Source organism: Scyliorhinus canicula, chromosome 5 (genome assembly GCF_902713615.1).
Source record: "Scyliorhinus canicula chromosome 5, sScyCan1.1, whole genome shotgun sequence".
NCBI lineage: Eukaryota > Metazoa > Chordata > Chondrichthyes > Carcharhiniformes > Scyliorhinidae > Scyliorhinus > Scyliorhinus canicula.
In genome coordinates, this window is record NC_052150.1 from 214518323 (window position 1) to 214543585 (window position 25263).

The 25263-nt window shown below is 47.7% G+C and overlaps 1 protein-coding gene across 6 annotated transcripts in view; it reads right to left on the reverse strand.

Annotated features, from left to right (window-relative positions):
* Positions 1-25263, reverse strand: part of LOC119966565 (tetratricopeptide repeat protein 21B-like) — a 151078-nt gene that overhangs the window by 109838 nt on the left and 15977 nt on the right. For 3 of the 6 annotated variants that reach the window (XM_038798468.1, XM_038798470.1, XM_038798467.1), the window contains exons 3-7: positions 21524-21634; positions 18208-18374; positions 14785-14931; positions 6837-6994; positions 200-284 (exon numbers count right to left, since the gene is read on the reverse strand). In XM_038798468.1, the coding sequence (XP_038654396.1) occupies positions 200-284; positions 6837-6994; positions 14785-14931; positions 18208-18374; positions 21524-21634 (668 nt within the window). Of the gene's footprint in view, positions 1-199; positions 285-6836; positions 6995-14784; positions 14932-18207; positions 18375-21523; positions 21635-25263 lie in introns of those variants that run through there. The other 3 variants (XM_038798472.1, XM_038798469.1, XM_038798471.1) reach the window with 2 other exon arrangements.

Here is a 25263-nt window from a genome sequence, read left to right on the forward strand (position 1 = left end):
AATGTCCAGATCGCATTATGGGGAGTGCTTAATTTACAATGTACCTTTGGTTCTTTGCGCGGGCTCCTAACTTTGTATGGAGTGTGAAATAAGACCTTGGGGTTCAGCAGCCAAAAAGAACGACCTTCCTGGTTTGGGACACCCGACATTGAGCTACGCTAACAAATTAGTGGCTTTCACTAACCATAAGCTTCCTCACCTCAGCCAGATCTCCGTCTTTGCAAAGCGAATAGAGACACAAGATCAGCAGTGCATCCACATTGGTGCCATCCTTCAGCAGAATTCTTGTTTCAATGAGGAGAAAACGAAGGGTTTAGTAATGAGAGTCATTCTTTAAAAAATGCTACATATGTACCTATTACATAAAACTCGCACACCATCTGTGTACAGTGCACAATTGCATTGCTGTTTCATGTAAAAACAGACTTGTACATTGTGATTATACCTGGAAGAAGGCGATGCATTTGCACATCCTTATTCAAATATTCATTAATTCATCCACCATTGGTTGGTCCGATTTGTGGCTCTTCATCCCCACACATTCGCCAGTTTATTTACGGTATAGACATGTCGTTGCTTTTGTATTCTTAGTTCTTCCCAACTGGTGGTACATACACATTGAGAGGCGATAGTAGAGTCTAACTGTGGACCACAATAAAGGCAAGAGGTGTGAGCCACTTCTGGGTGGTACTCATACTGCTTGGCGTTTCACACAGCATGCATCTTAGTCAAGATTTTTGTGGACTTAGGCTGAATCGGCTGGGGTGGGGCAAGGGGGAGGCCTGTATAAATAGCAGATGGGACACAGTTCCAGGATTTCCGACCCGATTTCTGTTTCTGGCAATGTTTGGAGATGGCAGACCTGATGTTGTTCAGCTCCTGCTTCTGCAGAGTGAAAATATGGCAGGTGGAAGCCTCCTTAATGGAGACGGGTTTGTTAAGTCGGGGACTTTCCCGATCTCCTCATCCCATCTCCTTCCAGTCCCCAGTACTAAATTGACATTCTCCTACTATTAATACCATATCCCATCAGAAACAGTACTATGTAGGAATTATGATTGTTCAATTATGGACAGGGTGGGGAGAAAACTGAATCCTTGTACCTTTTCCCTTACTGCCTATATTTCAGTAGGATTTTGGAAAGAAAGATGTTTGAGTTTCTTTGCCCCTGGAGGTGTGATCAGATAACAGCAGCAGGCCTTCATGAGTTCAAATAAAGATTTTTTTTTATTATTCACACATTCACCCCAAAAGCTGAAACACTACATCACACACACACACACACACACACACACAAGAAAGAGATAGTGGTGGGATTCTCTGACCCCCCCCCCTCCCCCGGCCGGGTCGGAGAATCCCTGGGGGAGGCGTGAATCCCACAGGGGGGACATTCGGCAGAGCTGTCAGAGGCCATTCACAAAATTGGACAAAGACTGGAGGAATCCGTCCATGTTTGGTCTGATGTTGTGGCATGTGACATGTGAGCATGTCAAGGCCTCCATTGGAATTATAGCTGTTGCCTTGGAGATCTAGGACCGGCAGAATGCACAGTTTCTGCTGGACTTGCGTTCGGACCTGCACTCCATCACTCCAGCCATGATTGCGTTCCTGCAGAGAGAGAGGGGGACAGTGCACCTTAACCTCCCCCCGTTGTCCCTACTCGTCAAGGAGTCAGGGAGGGGGCCTTGGGTACGCAAAGGGTGGAGGATCAGCAACCGGACTTCCCGGGGCGCTCTACGCGGGAGATCCCAAGATTGCCTTCCTGCTCCCAATCCCCACTGCCTGTGACCCTCATTAACTCCAACAAGTCAGGCCAAGAAGGGTGCACTTGCCCCTGAGCAGGAGATCTTTAGTAGGCCAGAGTCCTCCAGGTGTTGGGCCTACAAAGTCACCTCTGACAATCGGCATAGCAGTCACTAGGCTGCCTCTCGGCCTTCCTGCGGATGTCCAGGCTGCAGTTAGACATAGCAATGGAGTTATAAAAATTATGAAATACTGAGAGTACAATGGTTGAACTGGTGTTCATTCAATAAATAATGGTCATGTTGCTAAACATATATTGCTTTTGTCTCTCAAAGTCTCAGGTACTGAATTGCTCTTCACTGTGTTGCAGCATCCCGCATTAATCGAAGAGTACCAGATCACGCCCTCCACCAACCCTTCCACCCACCTCAATGATCTTCCATCTTGTCCCTCAGTTCGATATACTGTTGCACAATCTCATCTCAGTTAATTGCCTTCCATATCCGCGACATTAACAGTGATTGGCACTTCATTTAAGAGAACAATAGTTGGACAGTAAAGTAAGCCTTTCATAGGGCAGCACGGTGGCACAGTGGTTAGCATTGCTGCCTACGGCGTTAAGGACCCGGGTTCAAATCCCGGCCCTGGGTCACTGTCCGTGTGGAGTTTGCACATTCTCCCCGTGTCTGCGTTGGTTTCGCCCCCCAAACCCAAAAGATGCGCAGGGTAGGTGAATTGGCCACGCTAAATTGCCCCTTAATTGGAAAAAATAATTGGGTACTCTAAATTTAAAAAAAAAGTAAGCCTTTCATATGAGGATCACATTTTGTCACCTCATGGGAATTATTCCTGCTAGGTTTTTGTAGCACCAAACCCTGTTATGTTTGCATGCTGGTAAATATGTTTCATGGGAGATGTTGCAGTCTTTTCACGCAGTGGCACTTTGCAATGGCCTTCATTTTTATACTGTGATGCTTTACATCAAGTACTAATCGTTGCCAAGCACCATGATGCCACCCTGCAGTGTGACTTAGTGAACAATCTGATGCATAAACATTACTCCTCCATTAGTGCCCCCCCGTCCCCATCCCTCACCCATACACGTTAAATGAGCGATGTGCTAACTCGGAGTAAGTGTGTAATACCATTGGTATGTGCTCATCCCGAGGATGAGCTTTGATGCTGAACAGCAGCCTATTGCTGTTTTGCTGGATCCATACATTTGGTTTCAGAACACCAATCGATTTCATGACATGACTGTGCAATCAGTGTCTTAGGTTTCATCACAGATATTGACCTTCGATGATGTGGACAATGTGGAGGACTGCAATAGTGTGGAAGAGATGGTATGGCACATCTCCCCAGTTGTAATCGGTATCTACGAGGGGGCAAAGTTATTGTTGAATGCAGTGTTAAAAACCTATCTGGTACCAAGGCAATACAGGACGCAAACGTTGGAGTATTTGGACACAGGCAAAGTAATGAGTGTTTGACAATGATCCTGCTGAATTGCTGTGAGGACAATGCTAACATCACTCGCAGGTTTTGCCCATGCTGCTATGTCCTGATGTCCAGCGCCATCCTGGGCTCAGTCTCAAGATGTGACCTCTGTGTCATTCAAGCATGAGAGATGGAATTTGGAGAGAGAGTGCTGTTTGGACGTCGCTCTGTCTTCAGACAGATAAGCAATAACCAACGATGAATGTTTTCCCTTTCACTGCTGTCCGGCTAAGATCCTGTTGCACTGGCGTGAGTGCATCGATGTGAACAGCAGCATTGAAGGATGATGACTTCTTCCCTCTATGGTTGAAAGGACTGGACTATGTGTAGTTGTTTAGCTGTAAGCGCCCTTATCACCGAGTAGCTCTCAAAAATCTGTGGCACCTGCGAGTGACTCAAGATGTAAGAGTTGTGAGAGCTCCCAGGACATCTAGCACAAACTTGCACGATCTGCTTGGTGTGATCACAGATCAGCCAGGCATTTAAAGTCTGAAATCCTTTTTTGTTAATGTATCACGCTGGCTTCTCTCAGGAAGCTTTCATGGCCAGATGTGTACAGTCGATGGTGCCCCATACTTGCGGGAAGTCTGAGATTGCGGTGAGGGAAAATATGAGCCCTCACATACCTAGGTAAGTGACGTTGGTACGACCAAGTGAAGGAGCCTACAGCTCTGTCTTTCACTCACCTTGTGGTATGAGCTGCATCTTCTATAGACACAGCTAAACAACTACACATAGTCCAAAGGTCCCCTTGTCAGCATCTGGGTCTTCCTGGGCAATTCTGGCTGTTGTTCCTCGGGTCTAATTTTCTCCCTGAAGTATGTCAATGGCGATGGGTCCTTCTTTTCCTCAGTATCCAAGCTGTGAAGAAGGCAGTGTTGTCTGCAACCTGTATTCTCCACTCCTCCTCGTATCTGTGGACCAAAATATTTGAGTCATTGTTGCACCTTTGCCTTGAATCTCTAAGCCAGAAAGCCAGTGTGAAACCCTTGGGCTGTCTTCAGTCCAGACATGTGATCCCCAAGCCACCCCTTGTATGGAAGCAGATCCTGAAGGCTCACATGAAGCTGAAAATGACGGGCAAAGAAGATGTAGATGCGGGTGCATGTATTCATGTGTTCTCACCCTCAGTGAGGCGAATATCAGCTTGTCTCTATTAGCCTAGACATTAGTCTAACCTTGAACTAATAATAATAATAATCGCTTATTGTCACAAGTAGGCTTCAATGAAGTTACTGTGAAAAGCCCCTAGTCGCCACATTCCGGCACCTGTTCTGGGAGGCCGGTACGGGAATTGAACCCGCGCTGCTGGCATTGTTCTGCATTACAAGCCAGCTATTTAGCCCACTGCGCTAAACCAGCTCCTAATGTCATGACTGTAACCATGACCATTAACGTGAGAATACTGCTGCTTGCAGTGCTTGTCTTTCCAGCTTCCGTGGCCCGTGATTATTTGATCCTCCTTACATGACATCCTTTTTCCATGATTCTGTCAGGAACAAATGGCCAATCAGACCAACTTAAATATAGCCCTAAAATTTAATGGTCTCTTGCAATAATGTGCACCATGAATAAAGAAGCAAACTCCTTCAGTGGGTTTTTGGTGCACAAAATCAGTTCTCAGCCGACTCTTGATCTACATGACTTTAGCAGATAATTATTAGGCTGCGTGTTCAAGTAGCCCAAAGTTGTAGTCACCAGCTCCTCCCACTTGTCTCAGTCTCCTTTAATGTTAATGTCCCTGTCGTGTTATGTACTCTGGGATAACACAGGCTACAACTGGGTGCAGCTTTAACCAAAAAATACACCAGACTTTGAAGTTAGTTCAATCTGATTTATTGAACCAGTAGCACAGTTAGCACAGTTCTCTATGAGGTCGACTCTCTGCTAACCTAAGTGTGGTTACTCTGTCTGACTGAACCAGACTAGCTCTGAGCCACGTGCTGGAGGTATGACACTGTACATACACCCTGACTCACTCTGTAGATGTACATCAGTGGAAAGAGGCGGAGTGTGAGTGCCTTGTGCCTTTTATAGTGAGATACCACCCCTGAGTGTCCTGCCTGCTCATTGGTCATGTCCTGTTCTCTGTGTTCATTAGCTGCCTGTCTGTGCCTGTCTGCATATCATTATCTGCATGTCTGCATATCATGACAGTCCCCATGACCTTTATGGACTGAACCTATCCCCTTCTCAAGGTCACCTGTATCCTGATGTGCTGGGATTCCCCCGTGAGAGGACACAATACTCCACCATGACTTTCCAACTCAAGAGTTGTAAGATGAAGATGCCTCTAATCCCCAAGACCAAATCCTTTAAGAGACTAACCACCCGTGCCCTGCCACACCATGCTGTGGACGACTGTCACTACTCAAAGAAGCCTCTCCCACCCCAGGACCGGGAGGGACCAAAACATCTATGTCACGTTGAGTCCTCAAATATGGCCCACACAGCCTCAGGACGGACTGTTCATCTTGTACCCAACAGTGTGGACTCAAACACAGGACAATCCCATCCTCCTTGGACAGTATTATAACCTTTGCCCCACCAGAATAGTCTTTCACGCCTCCCCTCTCTTCCTTTATCACCTCCGCCATGCATCTGTCCTTCCCTTCCCCCCCCCCCCCCCCCCTCCCATCTTCCAGTAGCCCAGTCCAAGTCACAGAATCACAGAATTGTTACGGTGCAGAAGGAAGCCACTTGAGTGCCTTTTGAAAGTCCATGTACACCACATCAACGCATTACCCTCATCGACCCTTTCTGTTACCGGCTCAAAAAAACTCCAGCAAGTTAGTTAAACACAATTTGCCCTTTAGAAATCCATGCGGGCTCTTCCTAATCAACCCACATTGTTCCATATGACTACTAATTCTATCCCGAATAATTGTTTCCAGAAGCTTGCCCACTACTGATGTTGAACTGACTGATCTGTAATTGCTGGGTCATCCTTACAACCGTCTTTGAACAAGGGTGTAACATTTGCAAATCAAGCCTTTGGCTTTCCCTCTGGCTTCCGGTCTTGCCTCATGGGCACCAGGCTTGGCGCACATTCAGAGAAGCATTGAGATGTCACAGCGCTGCGCCAAAGGTAGGTGAAAGCAGCGTCTCGCTGTTGATGAAGTGGAGCTCGTCAGGTGCACGTCACTTAAGTACAGTTCTGAAACAGAGCTTTCTAATTATCCGCTGGCACGGAACTTTAATTGGAGGGAGAACATTCCGGTGAGTTGGGATTTTTCATGAGGATTCATGAGGTGCAAATGCTTGTAAATGTGGTTCCCAAGATAGACCAGTGGGAAGCACAACCCGCCGGGAGAACAAAATTCCAAACTAATTTCCCGCTGGCGGGGAACTGACTTTCGGCATCACGCTAAATTGAGTTCCCTTGTCCGCCATGATTCACACACACTGGTGGGAGCAGTAAATGCCACCCACGGAGAATAAAAATCATATGCCATAACAGATCAAGCATATTAGGAACTTGATTTATGCTATGCATTTGGCTGTGCCGTGGTCAGGGTCATGCGCTGGACTTGAACATTGGTCAACTGAACACTATTATTTCCTTTTTGTACAATCTTCTCCACTACATTTACCTTTGTGCCGTTTCTAAAGTTTGATCCCAGTTGTTTTGGGCAAAAAACAGCTTCATCTTCAAAATGAGTGCTGGCAGGAACGTGGGACTGGTGGCAATAATCAGGTTGACTGTTTCCAGGGCACTGATGAAATTCTGTTCCCTCTGGTGGTAGTAGATCTGTGGTTCAGAAAGCAGGCGGTGGGTGACAAAGCCAGGGCTTTTAGCAACAAAGTTCAGTGAGCAATTACAAACATCAGAATTAGGGGCAGAAAGAGGCCATTCAGCCCCTCAAGCCTGCTCTGCCATTTGATAAGATTGTTGCTGATCTGATTGTACCCTCATCCCCACGTTCCTGCCTACCCCTCCAATATCCTTTGACTCCCTTGTTGGTCAAGGACCTAGCTTGCCTCTGCCCCTTAAATTAATCAATGGTCTGTCTCCACCTCTCTCCGGGAATTTCTTCTCATCTCTCATAAGTGGGAGACCTTGGGAGGGATTCTCCAACGCCCCAGCCGGGTCGGGGAATCCACGGGGGGGGGGGGGTGGCGCGAATCCCGCCCCATCGCCCCGATGCTGGCTGCCGTATTCTCCGGCACTGTTTCTCGGGACGGGGTGCATTGGCAGCAGGCCCCCCGGCAATTCTCCGGGCCCCGATGGACCGAGTGGCCATCTGTTTTTGGCCAGTCCCACCGGCGTGGGTTACGCATGGTCCCACACGGCGGGACCTGGCAGGTAAGTCGGTGTGGGCAGTCCTCAAGGGGGGCGCGGGGGGGATTCGACCATGGGGGGGCGGGGCCCACGGTGCCCTGGCCCACTATCGGGGCCCACTGATCTGCGGGCGGACCTGTTCCATGGGGGCACTTCTTCCTTCCGCGTCAGCCCCTGTAGGGCTCCGCCATGGTCAGCACGGAGAAGAGAACCCCCCCGCGCATGCGGCAAAATACGACGGCCGTTCCGCGCATGCGCGAACTCGCGCAGTCCCTTCGGCACTGGCTGGAGCGGTGCCAACCCCTCCGCCGTCCACCTAGCCCCCTAGACAGGTGAGAATTCCTCACCTTGGGGGCCCATTGACGCCGGAGTCATTGGCACCAGTTTTCCCGTCGGCGTGGGGACTTAGTCCCCGGAAGGGAAAATTCCAGCCCTTATCCAGCAGAGGGCAGTAGAGCGGAGCTACTGATTGGCTGTTCCGGGGAAATTTGCATACGTGCAGTGCGGTCAGCGTAATTTGAAGGTGGTTTGTGGAGGGGCTGTTGTCAAGTGATAGTTTAACCCGAAACGCTTCTTCAGTGTTCTCCCCCCCCCCCCCCCCCCCCCCACCCCCCACCCCCTCCTCTAACCAAAAAAAACAACCGCCGTCGTTGGGAAGGTAAGTTTATCTCTTTAAAAACTTACCTTGAAGAGTAACCTGATTGGCTGGTAAGGACCAATTAGCAGTAGCTGGGAGAAATTTAACTCTTTGTTTTTTGGTAAGTGTTGTGATTGGTAAGTAGAATCCTTATTCCTTTCATTTATTCATTATTTGATACTTTATTTGTAATCAGTTAAGGTAAAGTGTGAAAATTGCAGGAGATCCCAGACCCGTGTTATGCTCCTCGTGTTCAATGTGGGAGTTCAGGGACGCGGCCGATGCCCCTGACTCCTTCATGTGCGGGAAGTGTGTCCAGCTGCAGCTCCTGTTAGACCGCATGACGGCTCTGGAGCTGCGGATGGACTCACTTTGGAGCATCCACGATGCTGAGAAGGTCATGGATAGCACGTTCAGTGAGTTGGTCACACCACAGATTAGGATTGGTGAGGGAGACAGGGAATGGGTGACCAAAAGGCAGAGAAAGAGCAGGAAGGTAGTACAGGTGTCCCCTGCAGTCATCTCCCTCCAAAACAGGTATACCGTTTTGGATACCGTTGGGGAGATGACACACTAGGGGAAGGCAGTAGTAGCCAGGCTCATGGCACCGTGGCTGGCTCTGCTGCACAGAAGGGCTGGAAAAAGACTGGCAGGACTATAGTCATAGGGGATTCAATTGTAAGGGGAGTAGACAGGTGTTTCTGTGGTCGAAAACGAGACTCCCGAATGGTATGTTGCCTCCCAGGTACACGGGTCAGGGATGTCTCAGATCGGCTGCAGGACATACTGAAAGGGGAGAGTGAACAGCCAGATGCCATGGTGCATATAGGCACCAACGATATAGGTAAAAAATGGGATGAGGTCCTACAATCAGAATTTAGGGAGTTAGGAGATAAGTTAAAAAGTAGGACTTCAAAGGTAGTAATCTCAGGATTGCTACCAGTGCCACGAGACAGTCAGAGTAGAAATTTAAGAATAGTCGGAATGAATACGTGGCTTGAGAGATGGGAGGGGTTCAGATTTTTGGGACATTGGAACCGGTTCTGGGGGCGGTGGGACCATTACCAATCGGATGGTCTACACCTGGGCAGGACTGGAACCAATGCCTTAGGGGGTGCTTTTGCTAACATTGTTGGGGAGGTTTTAAACTAATGAGGCAGGGGGATGGGAACCAGATTAGGAAGTTAGAGGTCAGTAAAGAGGCAGCAACTAAAGCCAGTAAGGTACTAGATAATAAACTCAATGTGACTAAGGGGAAGAGTAGATAGGGAAGAGATGATGATCGCAAAGGAACAGGTGGTCTGAGGTGTATTTGTTTTAATACGAGAAGTGTAGCAGGTAAGGCAGATGAACTTAGGGCTTGGTTAGTACCTGGGAATATGATGTTATTGGTATTACTGAGACTTGGTTGAGGGATGGGCAAGACTGGCAACTAAATATCCCAGGGTATAGATGCCTCAGGAGGGATAGAGAGGGAGGTAAAAGGGGTGGAGGAGTTGCATTACTGGTCAGAGATGATATCACAGCTGTGATTAAGGAGGGCACGATGGAGGATTCGAGCACTGAGGCAATATGGGTGGAGCTAAGAAATAGGAAGGGTGCAGTAACATTGTTGGGACTTTACTACAGGCCTCCCAAAAGCGAAAGTGAAGTAGAGGTACAAATATGTACACAGATTATAGAACGATGTAGAAGCAATAGGGTGGTTGTGATGGGAGATTTTAACTTCCCCAACATTGAACGGGACTCATGTAGTGTTGGAGGCGTAGATGGAGCAGAATTTGTAAGGACCATCCAGGAGAGTTTTTTAGAGCAGTATGCAAATAGTCCAATTCGGGAAGGGGCCATACTGGACCTGGTATTGGGGAATGATCCCGGCCAGGTGGTTGAAGTTTCAGTCAGTGATTACTTTGGGTTAAGCGATCACAATTCCATAAGTTTTAGAATACTCATGGACAAAGACGAGAGTCGTCCTAAAGGAAGAGTGCTAAATTGGGGAAAGGCCAACTATAACAAAATTCGGCAGGAGCTCGGGAATGTGGATTGGGAGCAGCTGTTTAAGGGTAAATCCACATTTGAAATGTGGGAGTCTTTTAAGGAAAGGTTGATTAGAGTGCAGGACAGACATGTTCCTGTGAAAATGAGAGATAGAAATGGCAAGATTAGGGAACCATGGATGACGGGTGGAATTGTGAGGCTAGCTAAGATGAAAATGGAAGCATACATAAGATCGAGGCGACTCAAAACTGATGAAGCTTTGGAGGAATATCGGAAAGTAGGACAAATCTCAAACGCGCAATAAAGAGGGCTAGAAGGGGTCATGAAATATCTTTGCCTAACAGGGTTGAGGAAAATCCCAAAGCCTTTTATTTGTATATAAGGAGCAAGAGGGTAACTAGAGAAAGGATTGGCCCACTCAAAGACAAAAGAGGGAATTTATGCGTGGAATCAGAGGAAATGTGTGAGATTCTTAATGAGTACTTTGCATCGGTATTCACCAAGGAGAGGGACATGACGGATGTTGAGGCTAGGGATGGATGTTTAAATACTCTAGGTCATGTCGGCATAATGAAGGGGGAGGTTTTGGGTATTCTAAAAGGCATTAAGGTGGACATGTCCCCAGGACCGGATGGGATCTATCCTAGGTTACTGACGGAAGCGAGGGACGAAATAGCTGGGGCCTTAACAGATATCTTTGCAGCATCCTTGAGCACGGGTGAGGTCCCGGAGGATTGGAGAATTGCTAATGTTGTCCCTTTGTTTAAGAAAGGTAGCAGGGATAATCCAGGGAATTATAGACCTTTGAGCTTGACGTCAGTGGTAGGCAAACTGTTGGAAAAGATACTGAGGGATAGGATCTATTCACATTTGGAAGAAAATAGACATCAGTGATAAGCAGCATGGTTTTGTGCAGGGAAGGTCATGTCTTACAAACCTACTAGAATTCTTTGAGGAAGTGACAAAGTTAATTGATGAGGGAAGGGCTGTAGATGTCATATACATGGACTTCAGTAAAGCATTTGATAAAGTTTCCCATGGCAAGTTGGTGGAAAAAGTGAAGTCGTATGGGGTTCAGCGTGTACTAGCTAGATGGATAAAGAACTGGCTGGGCAACAGGAGACAGAGAGTAGTGGTGGAAGGGAGTGTCTCAAAATGGAGAAAGGTGACTAGTGGTGTTCCACAGGGATCCGTGCTCGGACCACTGTTGTTTGTGATATTTATAAATGATCTGGACGAAGGTATAAGTGGTCTGATGAGCAAGAATGGCAGATGATATTAAGATTGGTGGAGTTGCAGATAGCGAGGAGGACTGTCAGAGAATACAGCAAAATATAGATAGATTGGAGAGTTGGGCAGAGAAATGGCAGATGGAGTTCAATCCAGGCAAATGCGAGGTGATGCATTTTGGAAGATCTAACTCAAGAGCAGACTATATGGTCAATGGAAGTGTCCTGGGGAAAATTGATGTACAGAGAGATCTGGGAGTTCAGGTCCATTGTACCCTGAAGGTGGCAACGAAGGTCGATAGAGTGGTCAAGAAGGCATACAGCATGCTTGCCTTCATCGGACGGGGTATTGAGTACAAGAGTCGGCAGGTCATGTTACAGTTGTATAGGACTTTGGTTAGGCCACATTTGGAATACTGCATGCAGTTCTGGTCGCCACATTACCAGAAGGATGTGGATGCTTTAGAGAGGGTGCAGAGGAGGTTCACCAGGATGTTGCTTGGTATGGAGGGTGCTAGCTATGAAGAAAGGTTGAGTAGATTAGGATTGTTCTCGTTGGAAACACAGAGGTTGAGGGGGGACCTGATTGAGGTCTACAAAATTATGAGAGGCATGGACAGGGTGGATAGCAACAAGCTTTTCCCAAGAGTGGGGGTGTCAATTACAAGGGGTCACGATTTCAAGGTGAGAGGGGGAAAGGTTAAGGGAGATGTGCATGGAAAGTTTTTTACGCAGAGGGTGGTGGGTGCCTGGAATGCTTTGCCAGCGGAGGTGGTAGAGGCGGGCACGATAGCATCATTTAAGATGCATCTGGACAGATATATGAACGGGCGGGGAACAGAGAGAAGTAGATCCTTGGAAAATAGGCAACAGGTTTAGATAAAGGATCTGGATCGGCGCAGGTTGGGAGGGCCGAAGGGCCTGTTCCTGTGCTGTAATTTTCTTTGTTTATATTTTTGAATTGCATGCCCTAGTTCTAGTCTCTCCCACCAGGGGAAACATCCATTCAGCATCCACCCTGTCAAGTACTATCTAGAAGGCCAAGGGCAGTAGATACCTGGGAACGCCAGCATCTGAGGTTCCCCTCCAAGCCACATACGATCCTGACTTGGAAATATATTGCTGTTCCTTCACAGTTGCTGGGTCAAAATTTTGGAAAGCCCTCCCTGACATCACCGTGGGTGTACCTACACCACATGGACTACAGCGGGTTGAAGAAAGCAGTTCACCACCACCTTCTCAAGGGCAATTAGGGATGGGTAACAAATGCTGGCCGTGCCAGTGAAGCCCACGTCCTGTAAAAATTCAGTTGGAAAATAGTCCCCTCAGGATCTTAATGTACGTGTACCGTCACCACAGCGGACTGTGTGAGGTAGTTCCATTATTTTAAGGGCAGTGATATTTCCATGTGATTGGTGCATAGCACAGTGATTGACATCCTGCAATTGAATTGGTCAGTTCTTACTTCCAGCCTGCCCAGCAGGAGGCAGGCTAAGTAGAGACTGACAGAGTCCTCACCATGGAGGAAAGGGTAATTAAAGTGTGAGTGATCATCACAGGTAGAGAAGGAGGCCATTTATCTCCATGACCCTGCTCTGCCAGTCAGTTAAACCTTGGCTGATCTTTGTCTTGACTGCATTCACCTGCCTTGCTTACATACGCCTCAATAACATTGCCCGGTAAAAACTTACCAATCACAATTTTGAAATTTAGAATGGATCCCTAGCCGCAACAATCTTTTTGGAGTGGAAATTACAGCTCTCTGCTCCCCATTGTGTGAAGTGCTTTCTGACGTCACTTCAGAATGACCGAGCTCTGATAGTAAGATTGCACCCCCTTGTTCTGCAGTGATCAGATAGATCACCCGGTTAACCTTCTATCCTCCAAAGAATACAAGGCCAGGGCAGGGTCCTGTGGAGCTGGGGGTCTCGCCTCGCCTGCTGGCTGGAGATCGGGCGAGAGACTCCGCTTTTCAGGAAGGCCCACCGAACCGCACACCAATCAGGAAGTGGTGAGGCCACCCGTGAGTCTTCCCCTGGAATCAAGACCCCAGGCTCGGAGGTCACGTCGAGCAAGCTCTGTTGGCCGATCAGAGTTCGGCAGCTGTTGCCCTCAGCAGCACCACTAAGAAGGTCAGAAGGACAACCTGTGGAGTCCTAGGATTGTATCGTAGAGGACCCTGGCTACAAGTAATGGTGGAAGTGGGGTGGGGGAGGGGGTGGTTTTGCAAGGTAGGGGTTATGAGGAGATGAGTCAGAACCAAGGTGACTCTCATTGGGCCCTCACCTTCCCAATGTCCAGTCCCTCAATCAGACATTGAATGCCTTTGATTGATGACCTCCCTCTGAGGCGACAATCAGCCTCCACATGTTCGCCTGTAACAGGTCTACTTGCAGGTTCATCCCAATGGCGGCAGGACAAGGCCCTGAAGTGGTCATTAATTGGCCTTGAGGTAGGAAGGTCGACCATGGGCCTTCCCGTCCTTCTGCAGACCTGATTTGAATTCAGCCCGGGTAAACCCCTCTTCTTTCTGATGCTGTGGGAGAAGTCTGTGGAATGAATGAGGTCATTCTCAAGCCAGTAGGGTCACTACAATTCAAATCTGTTCCAAATGAGCCATCTCAGGGGAAAAGGCACACAGATGGGTGGCGTGGTGGCACAGTGGTTAGCACTGCTGCCTCACAGTGCCAGGTTCAATTCCAGCCTTGGGTCACTGTGTGCAGTCTGTATGTTCTCCCTGCGTCTGGGTGGGTTTCCTCTGGGTACTCCGATTACTCCCACAATCCAAAGATGTGCAGGTTAGTTGGCCATGCTAAATTGCCCCTTAGTATCCTGGGATGTGTAAGTTTGGTGAGGTTGCGGGGATAGGGTAGGGAAGTGGGCCAAGGTAGGGTGCTCTTTCAGAGGATGGGTGCAGACCCGATGGGCCAAATGGTCTCCTTCTGCATTGTAGGGATCCTATGATTCTATGGCTGGTGTAGGAAGTTTAAAAAATCACACCAATGAAGTAGGGAGTGGGTGTCTCAATCCCGTTATCTGACGTGAAGATTGACCCTTGATTGAAGATCGGGCCAACAGGTAGGCCCATTGTGCTTCAGGAAGTCAGAAACACAATCAGTGTTCTCTCAATGAGAGAACAGTGCCTGATACTAATACCACTGCCCTTTCCCTCTATTTAGGCCCTTCAATATTACGGATACATGAAGCAGGTAGAGGGAGGAAGGATGTCAATATTTATTATCCCTATCTGTCCACACTGAGTGAGCCAGCAGTGACTGTTTGCACTTCCCCACCCACATACGTGCTGCTGTGAGTGAAGTGAGTGAACTCATAAGGTGCTATAGGAATGTAAGCTGTGTTTAGCAAATCGAAAGTCACAAAATTAACAGGCTCACCTTTCCCATCAAACCGAATATATCTTTCGAACCCCTCAGCCCTTCTTCGAGGTAATTGATGGCCTTCTTTAAATTACCATTATTGTTATCTGTCAGTTCAATCCATCCTTTAAGTATTAATGTCTGGCAGCATAAACAATATGGAAACTGATTACAAACAAAGCAAAATACAACAGATGCCGGAAAACTGAAGTGAAAATGGAAATGCTGACTCAGGGCGAAAACTGGACTTCTGACAATAGGCCATCAACCCCAAAACGGTACCTGTGAGACTGCGTATCGAGGCGGGCAGGGTACTTAATGCAGCAGGAGTGGAAATATCATGGACTGCAGCAATTCAAGAAGGTGGTTCATCACCACCCTCACAAGGACAATTAAGGATGGGCAATAAATTCTGGCTTAACTAGCGATGCCTCCATTCAGTGAAAGAATAAATTTTAAAACCCTCAGTACCACACTAAAGCATTGACCTGGATTACGAAACGTTACAGCTCAGACAGGCCAAGTCGGTGTTGCTGGAGTGCAGCACAGACCAATATTCTTCCTTATTCCAAGTGAGAGAGCGTTGGCCAAGCCAAGCTGACACAGCCACAATGAGTTCCTTCAGTAGTTTCATTAATGTACCGCATTGCCGATTCAGAAGGTGCGCTGCCGGACCACCCAACTTCTCCTGGTTGGTTTAGCTTCTCCGGGGCTGGTTTAGCTCACCAGGCTAAATCGCTGGCTTTTAAAGCAGACCAAGCAGGCCAGCAGCACGGTTCGATTCCCGTACCAGCCTCCCCGGACAGGCGCCGGAATGTGGCGACTAGGGGCTTTTCACAGTAACTTCATTGAAGCCTACTCGTGACAATAAGCGATTTTCATTTCATTTCATTTTCCTGCACGCATTTCCTGTACCACTAAATTAGACAAAGACCATCACTGCAGGTTTAAAGATTGAACAGCCTCCTATGGTGCGCGCCACATTTAAGCTCTCAGGAAAGGGCGTTTCCCATGTGCTTCTGACTTAATCTTCAAGGGAGGAGTTAATTTGGTAAATGAGTATTCATGGTATGCAAATGTATGTTAAATTCTCACCACTAGGAAGCACGATACCCATTCCGTCACTGACACATCACCCATTAAATTTCACACAGTCAACCCAAAGTCAGGAACCCAATATTTCCACTCCTGCCTCATCGAATTACCATCACTGAATTCCCCCACTATGAACATCCTTGGGGTTACCATTGACCAGAAACTTAACTGGACCAACCTTATAAATACTGAGGCTACAAGAGAAGGTCAGAGTCTAGGAATTCCATGGTGAATAACTGACCTCCTGACTCTCCAAAGTCTGTCCATCATCTGTGAGACGCAAGTCAGGAGTGTGATGGAATACTCTCCTCTTTTCTGGATGAGTGCCGTTCCAACAATATTCAAGAAGTTCAACACCATCCAGGAGAAAGCAGCTCGCTTAATTGGCACCCCATCCACCACTTCGAGCATTCACTCCCTCCACCAGCGACGCACAGTAGCAGCAGTGTGTACCATACACAATATGCACTGCAGCATCTCAACAAGGTTTCTTCAACAGCATCTTCCAGAAGGACAAGGGCAGCAGATAGCTGGGAATACCACCACCCATCCAAGCCACTCACCATCCTGACTTGGAAATACATCACAGTTTCTTCACTGTTGCTGGGTCAAAATCCTGAAATTCCCTTCTGAGGAACACTGTGGGTGTACCATCACACTCCTGACTTGCGCCTCACAGATGATGGACAGGCTTTGGAGAGTCAGGAGGTCAGTTATTTACCCTGGAATTCCTAGACTCTGACCTTCTCTTGTAGCCTCAGTATTTATAGGGTTGGTCCAGTTAAGTTTCTGGTCAATGGTAACCCCAAGGATGTTGATAGTGGGGGAATTCAGTGATGGTAATGTCATTGAATGTCACGGGGAGATGGTTAGATTCCTCTTGTTGGAGACACTTGGGTGGTGCAAATGTTACTTGCCACTTATCCAGTCCAAGTCGAGATATGGTCCAGGTCTTGTTGCATTTGGACATGGGCATTTTGAAGAACGGAAGATCATTTATGAAACAGCTGAAGGTGATTTGGCCTAAGACAACCTCACCGTACCTCTTGAATTCAGCTGTTTTGTCTATGTTTGGAGCAACGCTGTAAAAGGTCAGGAGCTATGTGGTCCGGCTGGAACCCAAACTGAAAATCATTGAGCAGTCATTGCTGAGTGAGTCACTTCATTGCACATTTGACAGCCCCTTCCAACACTTTGCTGATGACTGAGAGTAGACTGATGGGATGGTAATTGACCGTATTAAATTTATCCTGCTTTTTGTGGACAGGACATAGCCTAGCAGTTTTCCACATTGCCAGGTAGATGTCAGTGTTCTAGCTGTACTGGAACAGCTTGGCTAGGATGTGGCTAGTTCTGGAGAAAAAATCTTCATACTATTGCTGGAATGTTGCCTGGGCCCATGTCCAGTGCCTTCAGCTGTTTCTTGATATCACGTGGAGTGATTTGAGCTGGCTGAAGACTGGAATCTGTGATGCTGCGGAGCTCCAGAGGAGGCCGAGATGGATCATCCACTTGGCACTTCTGGTTGAAGATTGGTTTAGCTCACAAGGCTAAATCGCTGGCTTTTAAAGCAGACCAAGCAGGCCAGCAGCACGGTTCGATTCCCGTACCAGCCTCCCCGGACAGGCGCCGGAATGTGGCGACTAGGGGCTTTTCACAGTAACTTCATTGAAGCCTACTCGTGACAATAAGCGATTTTCATTTTTCATTTTCATTCAAGATTGTTGCAAATGCTTCAGCCTTGCCTATTGTAGTGGAGCAGTGATCTTTTGGAGTGCTGCATTGTCAGAGGTGTTTTGAATTGGTGTTCTATTTGCTTCAGGCAGATAGTCAAAACATCCCAATGTACCATTCAAAGAAAATTAGGGAACGGTGCCTGGGAAACGACACCATTAAAAACAAGTGGATGAATCATTTGCCCCATTGTTGTTTGTGGGTCCTCGGGGGGCACACAAAATGACTGTGGCTTTTGCTAACATAGCAACAATGGCCAAAATTCACAAGCAATGCATTGACTTTAAAGTGCCACGGGGAGTTGTGAGAACATGACAAGTTGTGACATAGGCATAGGTTTATTTGGTAACACAACATAATATACATACCTCCTCTGGCAGCACAGTGGCGCAGTGGTTAGCACTGCTGCCTCACGGCACCGAGGACCGGGGTTTGATCCTGGCCCCGGGTCACTGTCCATGTGGAGTTTGCACATTCTCCCCGTGTCAGCGTGGGTTTCACCCCCACAACCCAAAGATGTGCAGGGTAGGGGGATTGGCCATGCTAAATTGCCCCTTAATTGGAAAAAAAAACATTGGGTACTCTAAATTCATACAAAGGAAAGTTACATACCTCCTTTGATCCATTGGAAATTTTCAACAGTCTGTCAATATATTCTCTAGCTTCCGCCTGCCGATTCACAAACCATAAGAACATGCTAGCATAATAGAGAGCTTCATCGCCTGCCGTGTTTTGGTTTTCTTGGAGCTTTATGTCAAGCTCCTGAATGGTATCCTGATCTTGGAAAGGCAAAATACTCATTAATCACTTATACACACCGGGATTTTGTGACATAGAAGTTTGTTTTAGAAAACTGCATTTCTTTAGCACCTTTAAGGTAGCTAAACATCCTCAGGAACATCATAGGCGCTGAGCTATATAAACAGACATTGGTACAGATGACCGAAAAGCTTGGTCGAAGGAACTCGCTTTCAAGGAGGATCTGAACAGAGCCGAGGGAGAGGTAGGGAGACGGGAAGGTGTAGGAAATTCCAGAGCTTAGGGTCAAAGCTGCTGAAGACACAACCGCAGATGGTGAAGGGCTTAAAATCAGGGCCGTGCAAGAGGCTAGATCTGGAGGAGTTGGCGGGCTGGAGGCCCTCTCTCAGAGGGTTGGAAGGCTGAAGGAGGCTAAAGAGATAGGGAGGGGTGGAACCAGGGAAGGATTTGAAAATAAAGATGAGAATTTAAAACGGAGTTGTTGCTGGACTGGGAACCAATGGAAGACGAATAAGTTCAACAATACATGAGGAGATGAGGATGGAAAGAAGGCTTACTCAGCCCATCAAGTCGGTTCCTTCCACAAACTACATACACCATATACTATCTCACAAAGGATAGTTCTGTATAGAATCTCACTGCCCTAAGACAACCAACACAAACTGCTGAAGAATAATTTGTTCCCCATCACTACTAATCCAGAGACGCAGAGACATGGGACAACACGGTAGCATTGTGGATAGCACAATTGCTTCACAGCTCCAGGGTCCCACGTTTGATTCCCGGCTTGGGTTACTGTCTGTGCGGAGTTTGCGCATTTTCCCTGTGTGTGCGTGGGTTTCCTCCGGGTGCTCCGGTTTCCTCCCACAGTCCAAAGATGTGCGGGTTAGGTGGATTGGACATGCTCACAGAATCATAGAATTTACAGTGCAGAAGAAGGCCATTTGGCCCATCAAATCTGCACCGGCCCTTGGAAAGAGCACCCTACCTACGCCCACACCTCCACCCTATCCATTCACTCCCACCCTAGCCCATAACCCCACCTAACCTTTGGACACTAAGGGCAATTTAGCATGGCCAACCGACCTAACGTGCACATCTTTGGACTGTGGGAGGAAACCGGAGCACCCGGAGGAAACCCACGCAGACATGGTGGGAACATGCAGACTCCGCACAGACAGTGACCCAAGCCGGGAATCGAGCCTGGGACCCTGGATCTGTGAAGCAACAGTGCTACCCACTGTGCTACTGTGCCGCAGTTTCATCCACTCACTGCATCTATGTTTTTCCTTGACATTCTGCTCTCATCCGCACTACGCACTGCGCTTCTCAATTTAATATCAACAGCAAGCTTGGACGTGCAATTCTCTGTTCCCTCATTCCAGGTCTATTCTCTATCCCAGGTCATTGCTGCATTTGGTGAAAAGCTGTGGCCCCCATCCAGAGCCCTTAGGGAGACTACTTGTCACAATCCATCAGCGGACAGTCACCCTGCCTCCTACCTCCCAACCACCTACCAGCCCATGTCACCTGGTTACCTCCAATACCACACACTCTCACATTTATTAATGATCTCTTGTGCAGAACCTTATCAAGTGTTTTTGACAATATAGACAATATATATAGACACTACTGTTTCAGGCCGATGACCTTTCATCATAGCTGAAGAGAGGTCACTGAGTTGAAACAGTCGCTCTTTTCCTCTGCCCAGATGCTGCCGGACCTGCTAAATATTTCCAACTTTTTGTTTTTATTTTAGCTTCCCAGTATGTGCAGGATATTTTGTGCTTGGACTCAATGCTTCCACCACATTATCCTCCTGCGAAAAATTCAATTAGATTAGTCAGAGAAAGGCTATCCTTCACAAATTCATGCTGTCGCTGCTTAGTCAGCTGATACTTGTTCAATTGTTCGGCCACTCCCTGCCCCTGGTGACAGATTCGGGCAATCGTCCCACAACTGACAAAGTGATAGGTTTGGGGTTTCCTGGGGCTGAATGTTACAAAGTGAGCTGGGACCCCCGGCACGGTCCAACGCGGGTCCCCAGCCCACAACTGGCAGCGGTAGGAGCTGCTTGGCAATTTCACCACAATTTTACCAAATTGACTGCCTGGGAGGCGCCAGTCTAATTAATCACCATTAATAGATTAATTGCCACTGAAATAAGACTTTGTGGATTCAAAATGGCCTGCCCAGTCATACATGACTCATTTTACCTGTGAATTATATACATTTGAGTTCAATATGAAACAAGTTCCGAGCAACTTACCATAAGCAACAAATTACGTTTAATTCACTCGACTGATACTCTGTGTTGGGATAGGGGCGATATCTTACGAGGAAAGGGCCTGTAGTCATTGGAGTTTAGTAGATTGAGAGATGGCCTTATTGAAATATATAAGACACTGAGGGGACTTGACAGGGTGGATGCTGAATGGATGTTTCCCCAAGTGGGCGAGACTAGAACTAGGGGCCACAGTTTACAAATAGGGGGTCTCTCATTTAAGTTGGAGATGAGAAGAAATTGTTTTCTCCCAGAAGGTAGGGAATCTTTGGAACTCACCTCCCCAGAGAGTAGTGGAGGCAGGATCGATGTAAGGCAGAGGTAGATACATATTTGACTGGCAAGGGAGTCAAAGGCTAGTGGACGGTAGGCGGAATGTGAAGTCGAGGCCACAATCAGATTGGCCACCATCTTATTGTAAGAAGTCTTACAACACCAGGTTAAAGTCCAACAGGTTTGTTTTGAATCGCTAGCTTTCAGAGCGCAGCTCCGTCCTCAGGCTCCAAAAGCTAGTGATTCGAAACAAACCTGTTGGACTTTAACCTGGTGTTGTAAGACTTCTTACTGTGCCCACCCCAGTCCAACGTCGGCATCTCCACATCATGGATACCATCTTATTGAGTGGTGGAGCAGGCTCGAGGGGCTGAGTGGCCTACACCTGTTCCAAATGGGTATGTTCATTTATTACAAAGGGTAGTGGAGTTCGAGAAAAATGTTCGCCAGGAAGCCATTAAAGTAAACAGGATTCTAGAGGCATCTACATGTTTCATTGGAAAGTGACCTAAGCACTGAATCCAATGACTATTTCAGCTCTTCTAGGCCTGTTCATATTTCTTAACAGTTCGAGGTAGGACTAATTGAAAGCATAATTCTTGAAGGACCTACCAATTATTGAGCTCTTTCTGTGCGCATGAATGAGGGCAATAATGGAGCACAGTGAAACATTTTGGTTGCCCCTGATTGCCTCAAGGAGTCTGATGGTTTCTTGGATACGCCCTGTAAAGGTAATGGTGCAGCCTTTAGTGGAGGGGGTGAGGAAAGTGGATTAAGCCCATTCAAACATGTACACCTTGCTACTACATGAGCTGTGCCATCACTATGTCCACAGTTGCAGATTGGCTTGCATGGTTCTGAGTCATAGTACATCCCAGCACGAGGCTTCAGTATGTAATTTAAATTTGCACTGCAATGCAGCACCGAGGCTGAGCTACATTACCAGCGGTGCTGTCCTTTGCAAAAGATGTTAAATCTAAAATCATGTCTGCATGTTTTATTGATTATATCACAACACTGGCTAATCAAAATCTAAGAAACTCCCTCCCAAACAGCACCGAGCGTGTCCCTACACTCATGAACTACAAGAAAGTGGATCACTACCTTCAGGAATTGGCAATAGGGTGGCACGGTGGCTCAGTGGTTAGCACTGCCGTCTCACTGCGCCGAGGGTCCGGGTTCGATCCCGGCCCTGGGTCACTGTCCGTGTGGAGTTTGCACATTCTCCCCGTGTCTGTGTGAGCTTCACCACCACAACACAAAGATGTGCAGGGTGGGTGGATTGGCCACGCTAAATTGCTCCATAATTGGAAAAAGATAATCGTGTAATCTAAATTTATTTTTTAAAAAGTAATTGACAATAAATTCTGGCTTTGTTAGCGATGTCCCCAAAGACAAATAAAAAAATATTGGACGTACGGTGGTGCTCAGGCCAACATTCATAGAACATAGAACATAGAACAGTTCAGCACAGAACAGGCCCTTCGGTCCTCGATGTTGTGCCGACCAATGATCACCCTACTCAAACCCACGTATCCACCCTATACCCGTAACCCAAGAACACCCCCCCCCCCCCACCTTGCTCAACCATCTATAAAACATTTTTTTTTTAAATTTAGAGTACCCAATTCATTTTTTTCCAATTAAGGGGCAATTTAGCGTGGCCAATCCACCTATCCTGCACATCTGTGGGTTGTGGGGGTGAAACCCACGCAAACACGGGGAGAATGTGCAAACTCCACACAGAATCTATAAAACATATCAACGGGTCCTTCAGCTCATCAGTTTGTTATGTTTTCTTGCAAAAGATCAGTTGCTGCGGAGGAGCATAATTAATTTGGTGTGGAGCTCAGATTAATTCCCATTGAAGAGTTCTACTTACTGAACTTCTCTGAGACACGACTAAACTGTGAAAGAGCAAATAGATTGTGATTCCCACTGGTATATAAATCACCGTAACGCTAATGCTCTGATACAAAATTTAATTTAGTATTTAATACAAAAGCTAAACAAGTGCTGGCCTCCATCTTGAGGGAGCTGGACATTTACAGCACAGAAACAGGTCCTTTGGCCAAACATGTCGCTGCCAGTATTTGAGCTCCTCATGTGCTTCCCCTCCCATGTTGATCTCAGGACATCAGCATGCCCTTCTGTTCTATTCTCTCTTATGTATTTCCATAGCTTTCCCTTAAATGTATCCTAAAAATAACCCTCCCCTCTTTTCCTGACGGCGCTGACTCCTTACTTGATCGAGTTAGACAGGTATCAGGTGCCTTTTGGCACTGGCACTGAGCGCCAGCAGGTTATTTGGCTGTAGGGGTCATCACTTACTCTCTCCCCTTGACATCCACACACATCCATTCCCAGTAGGGTTGAGCAGACGATTGGAATTGGGGAACAGGCAGCTCCCGCCGCCCCCCCCCCCCCCCTCCCCAGCCCAGGAGCAGTGTTCCTACCACAAAGTTGCCTGATGTCAGCAAAAATAAATTGAGCTCGGGAATCATAGAAATGGGAGGAAGTTAAGCTTCAGTCACACAGAGCCTTGGCCAGGCCCTCGGTGGAGCACAGGTATTGCACCACAGGAATGTTACTATGGCTGACGAAAACTGTTGAGTGTCAGCTTTAGTTGAGCAGCAACACTCTCACCCTTAGTCAGAAAATAATTCTGGAATTTCACTTTATAAGTGTCTATAGCTCCTCACCCTTACATCCAATGGTCTTGACTTTGCCCATTATGTTTAATCCTCCCTTGCCGAGGGTGGGGAGGACCCTGCTACAGAGGCAGAGGCAGCAGAGGGGGGGGGGGGGGGGGGGGGGGGGGGTTGGCGTTGCTGAACTTGCTTCGTTATTATTGGGCGGCGAATATGGACAAGGTGCAGCAGTGGTGGGAAGGAGAAGAGGTGGAGTGGGTTAGGATGGAGGAAGAAACTTGTAAGGGGTCTAGTTTGAGGGCTATGGTGATGCTTGTGTTGCCAATGGCTCCAAGTAGGTATTCAAGGAGCCCGGTGGTCCAGTCCACGGTGAAGGTATGGAATCAGATGTGGAGGCATTTTAGGGTGCAAGGGATGTTGGTGCTAACGCTGCTGTGCGCGAATCTGGAGTTTGAGCTGGGGGGGGGGGGGGGGTGGGGGGGATGGATACAGGAGGTGGGGGGAAGCGGGGCTGGTCAAGGTGAGGGATCTTTATTTAGAGGAAGGGTTCGCCAGTGTGGAGGAGCTAAGGGAGAGGGTAGAGCTGCCGGGGGAGAGTGAGTTCAGTTATCTGCAGGTTAGGGACTTTGCGCAAAAGGTCGGGAGGGGACTCACTAGGTTGCTGGGATACACCCTGCTGGAGCGATTGCTGCTTCCAGATGTGGAAGGGGAGGGAAGAATTGGGGAAATATACAAGGGGCTGGGTGAGCAGGGAGGCGACTGGGTGGTGAAGATCGAGGAGAAATGGGAAGCGGAGTTGGGAGGGGAGGTCAATTGGGGAGTATGGAGTGAGGCACTGCATAGGGTAAACAGGGCCTCCTCTTGTGAAATGATGAGCTTGATACAGTTTAAGGTGGTGCACAGGGTGCATATGACTCGGACGAGAATGAGTGGGTTCTTTCAGGAGGTAGCAGATGAGTGTGAGAGGTGTGGGCGGGGGCCAGCAAATCATGTGCACATGTTTTGGGGTTGCGAAAAATTGGAAAGATTCTTGGCGGGATCGCGGTCTTAGCCACGATAGTGAAGGAGGGAGTGGACCCGGACCCTTTGGTGGCGATATTTGGGGTTTCTGAGAAGCCGGAGCTCATGGAGAGGAGGATGGCCGATGTCTTGGCCTTCGCCTCTCTGATTGCACGGTGGCAAATTTTGCTGGAGTGGCGGTCGGCATCGCCACCGGGGTAGCGGCTTGGTTGGGTGACCTGTAAAACTTCCTGCAATTAGAGAAGGCAAAGTATGAGTTAATGGGCTCTTCAGGGTGTTTGAGGAAAGGTGGGGGATGTTTGTGACCGTATTTGAGGAGCTGTTCATCGCGGGGGAAGGGTGGGGGGTGATAAAGAGGGAAAATCTGTACAGACTGTATTGTTGATTGTTGGGAAGTATGTTTCCCGGGGTGTTTATTCGCTGTAATCTGCTTTGATACATGTTTATAATTTAAAAAATACATTTTTAAAAAATGTTTACTCATCTCTTGGGAGTCCATGAATTCTATAGTGACCAATAAGAACATAGGAGCGGGAGTAGGCCATGTGTCTCCTCAAGCAGGTTCCACAATTTAACTAGAACATGGCTGATCTTTGACCTCAGCACTATCGACCCGCAATACCGTTGTATCCTTTGATGCCACTGGTATCTAGAAAGCTATTGACTTCTGCTTTGACCATA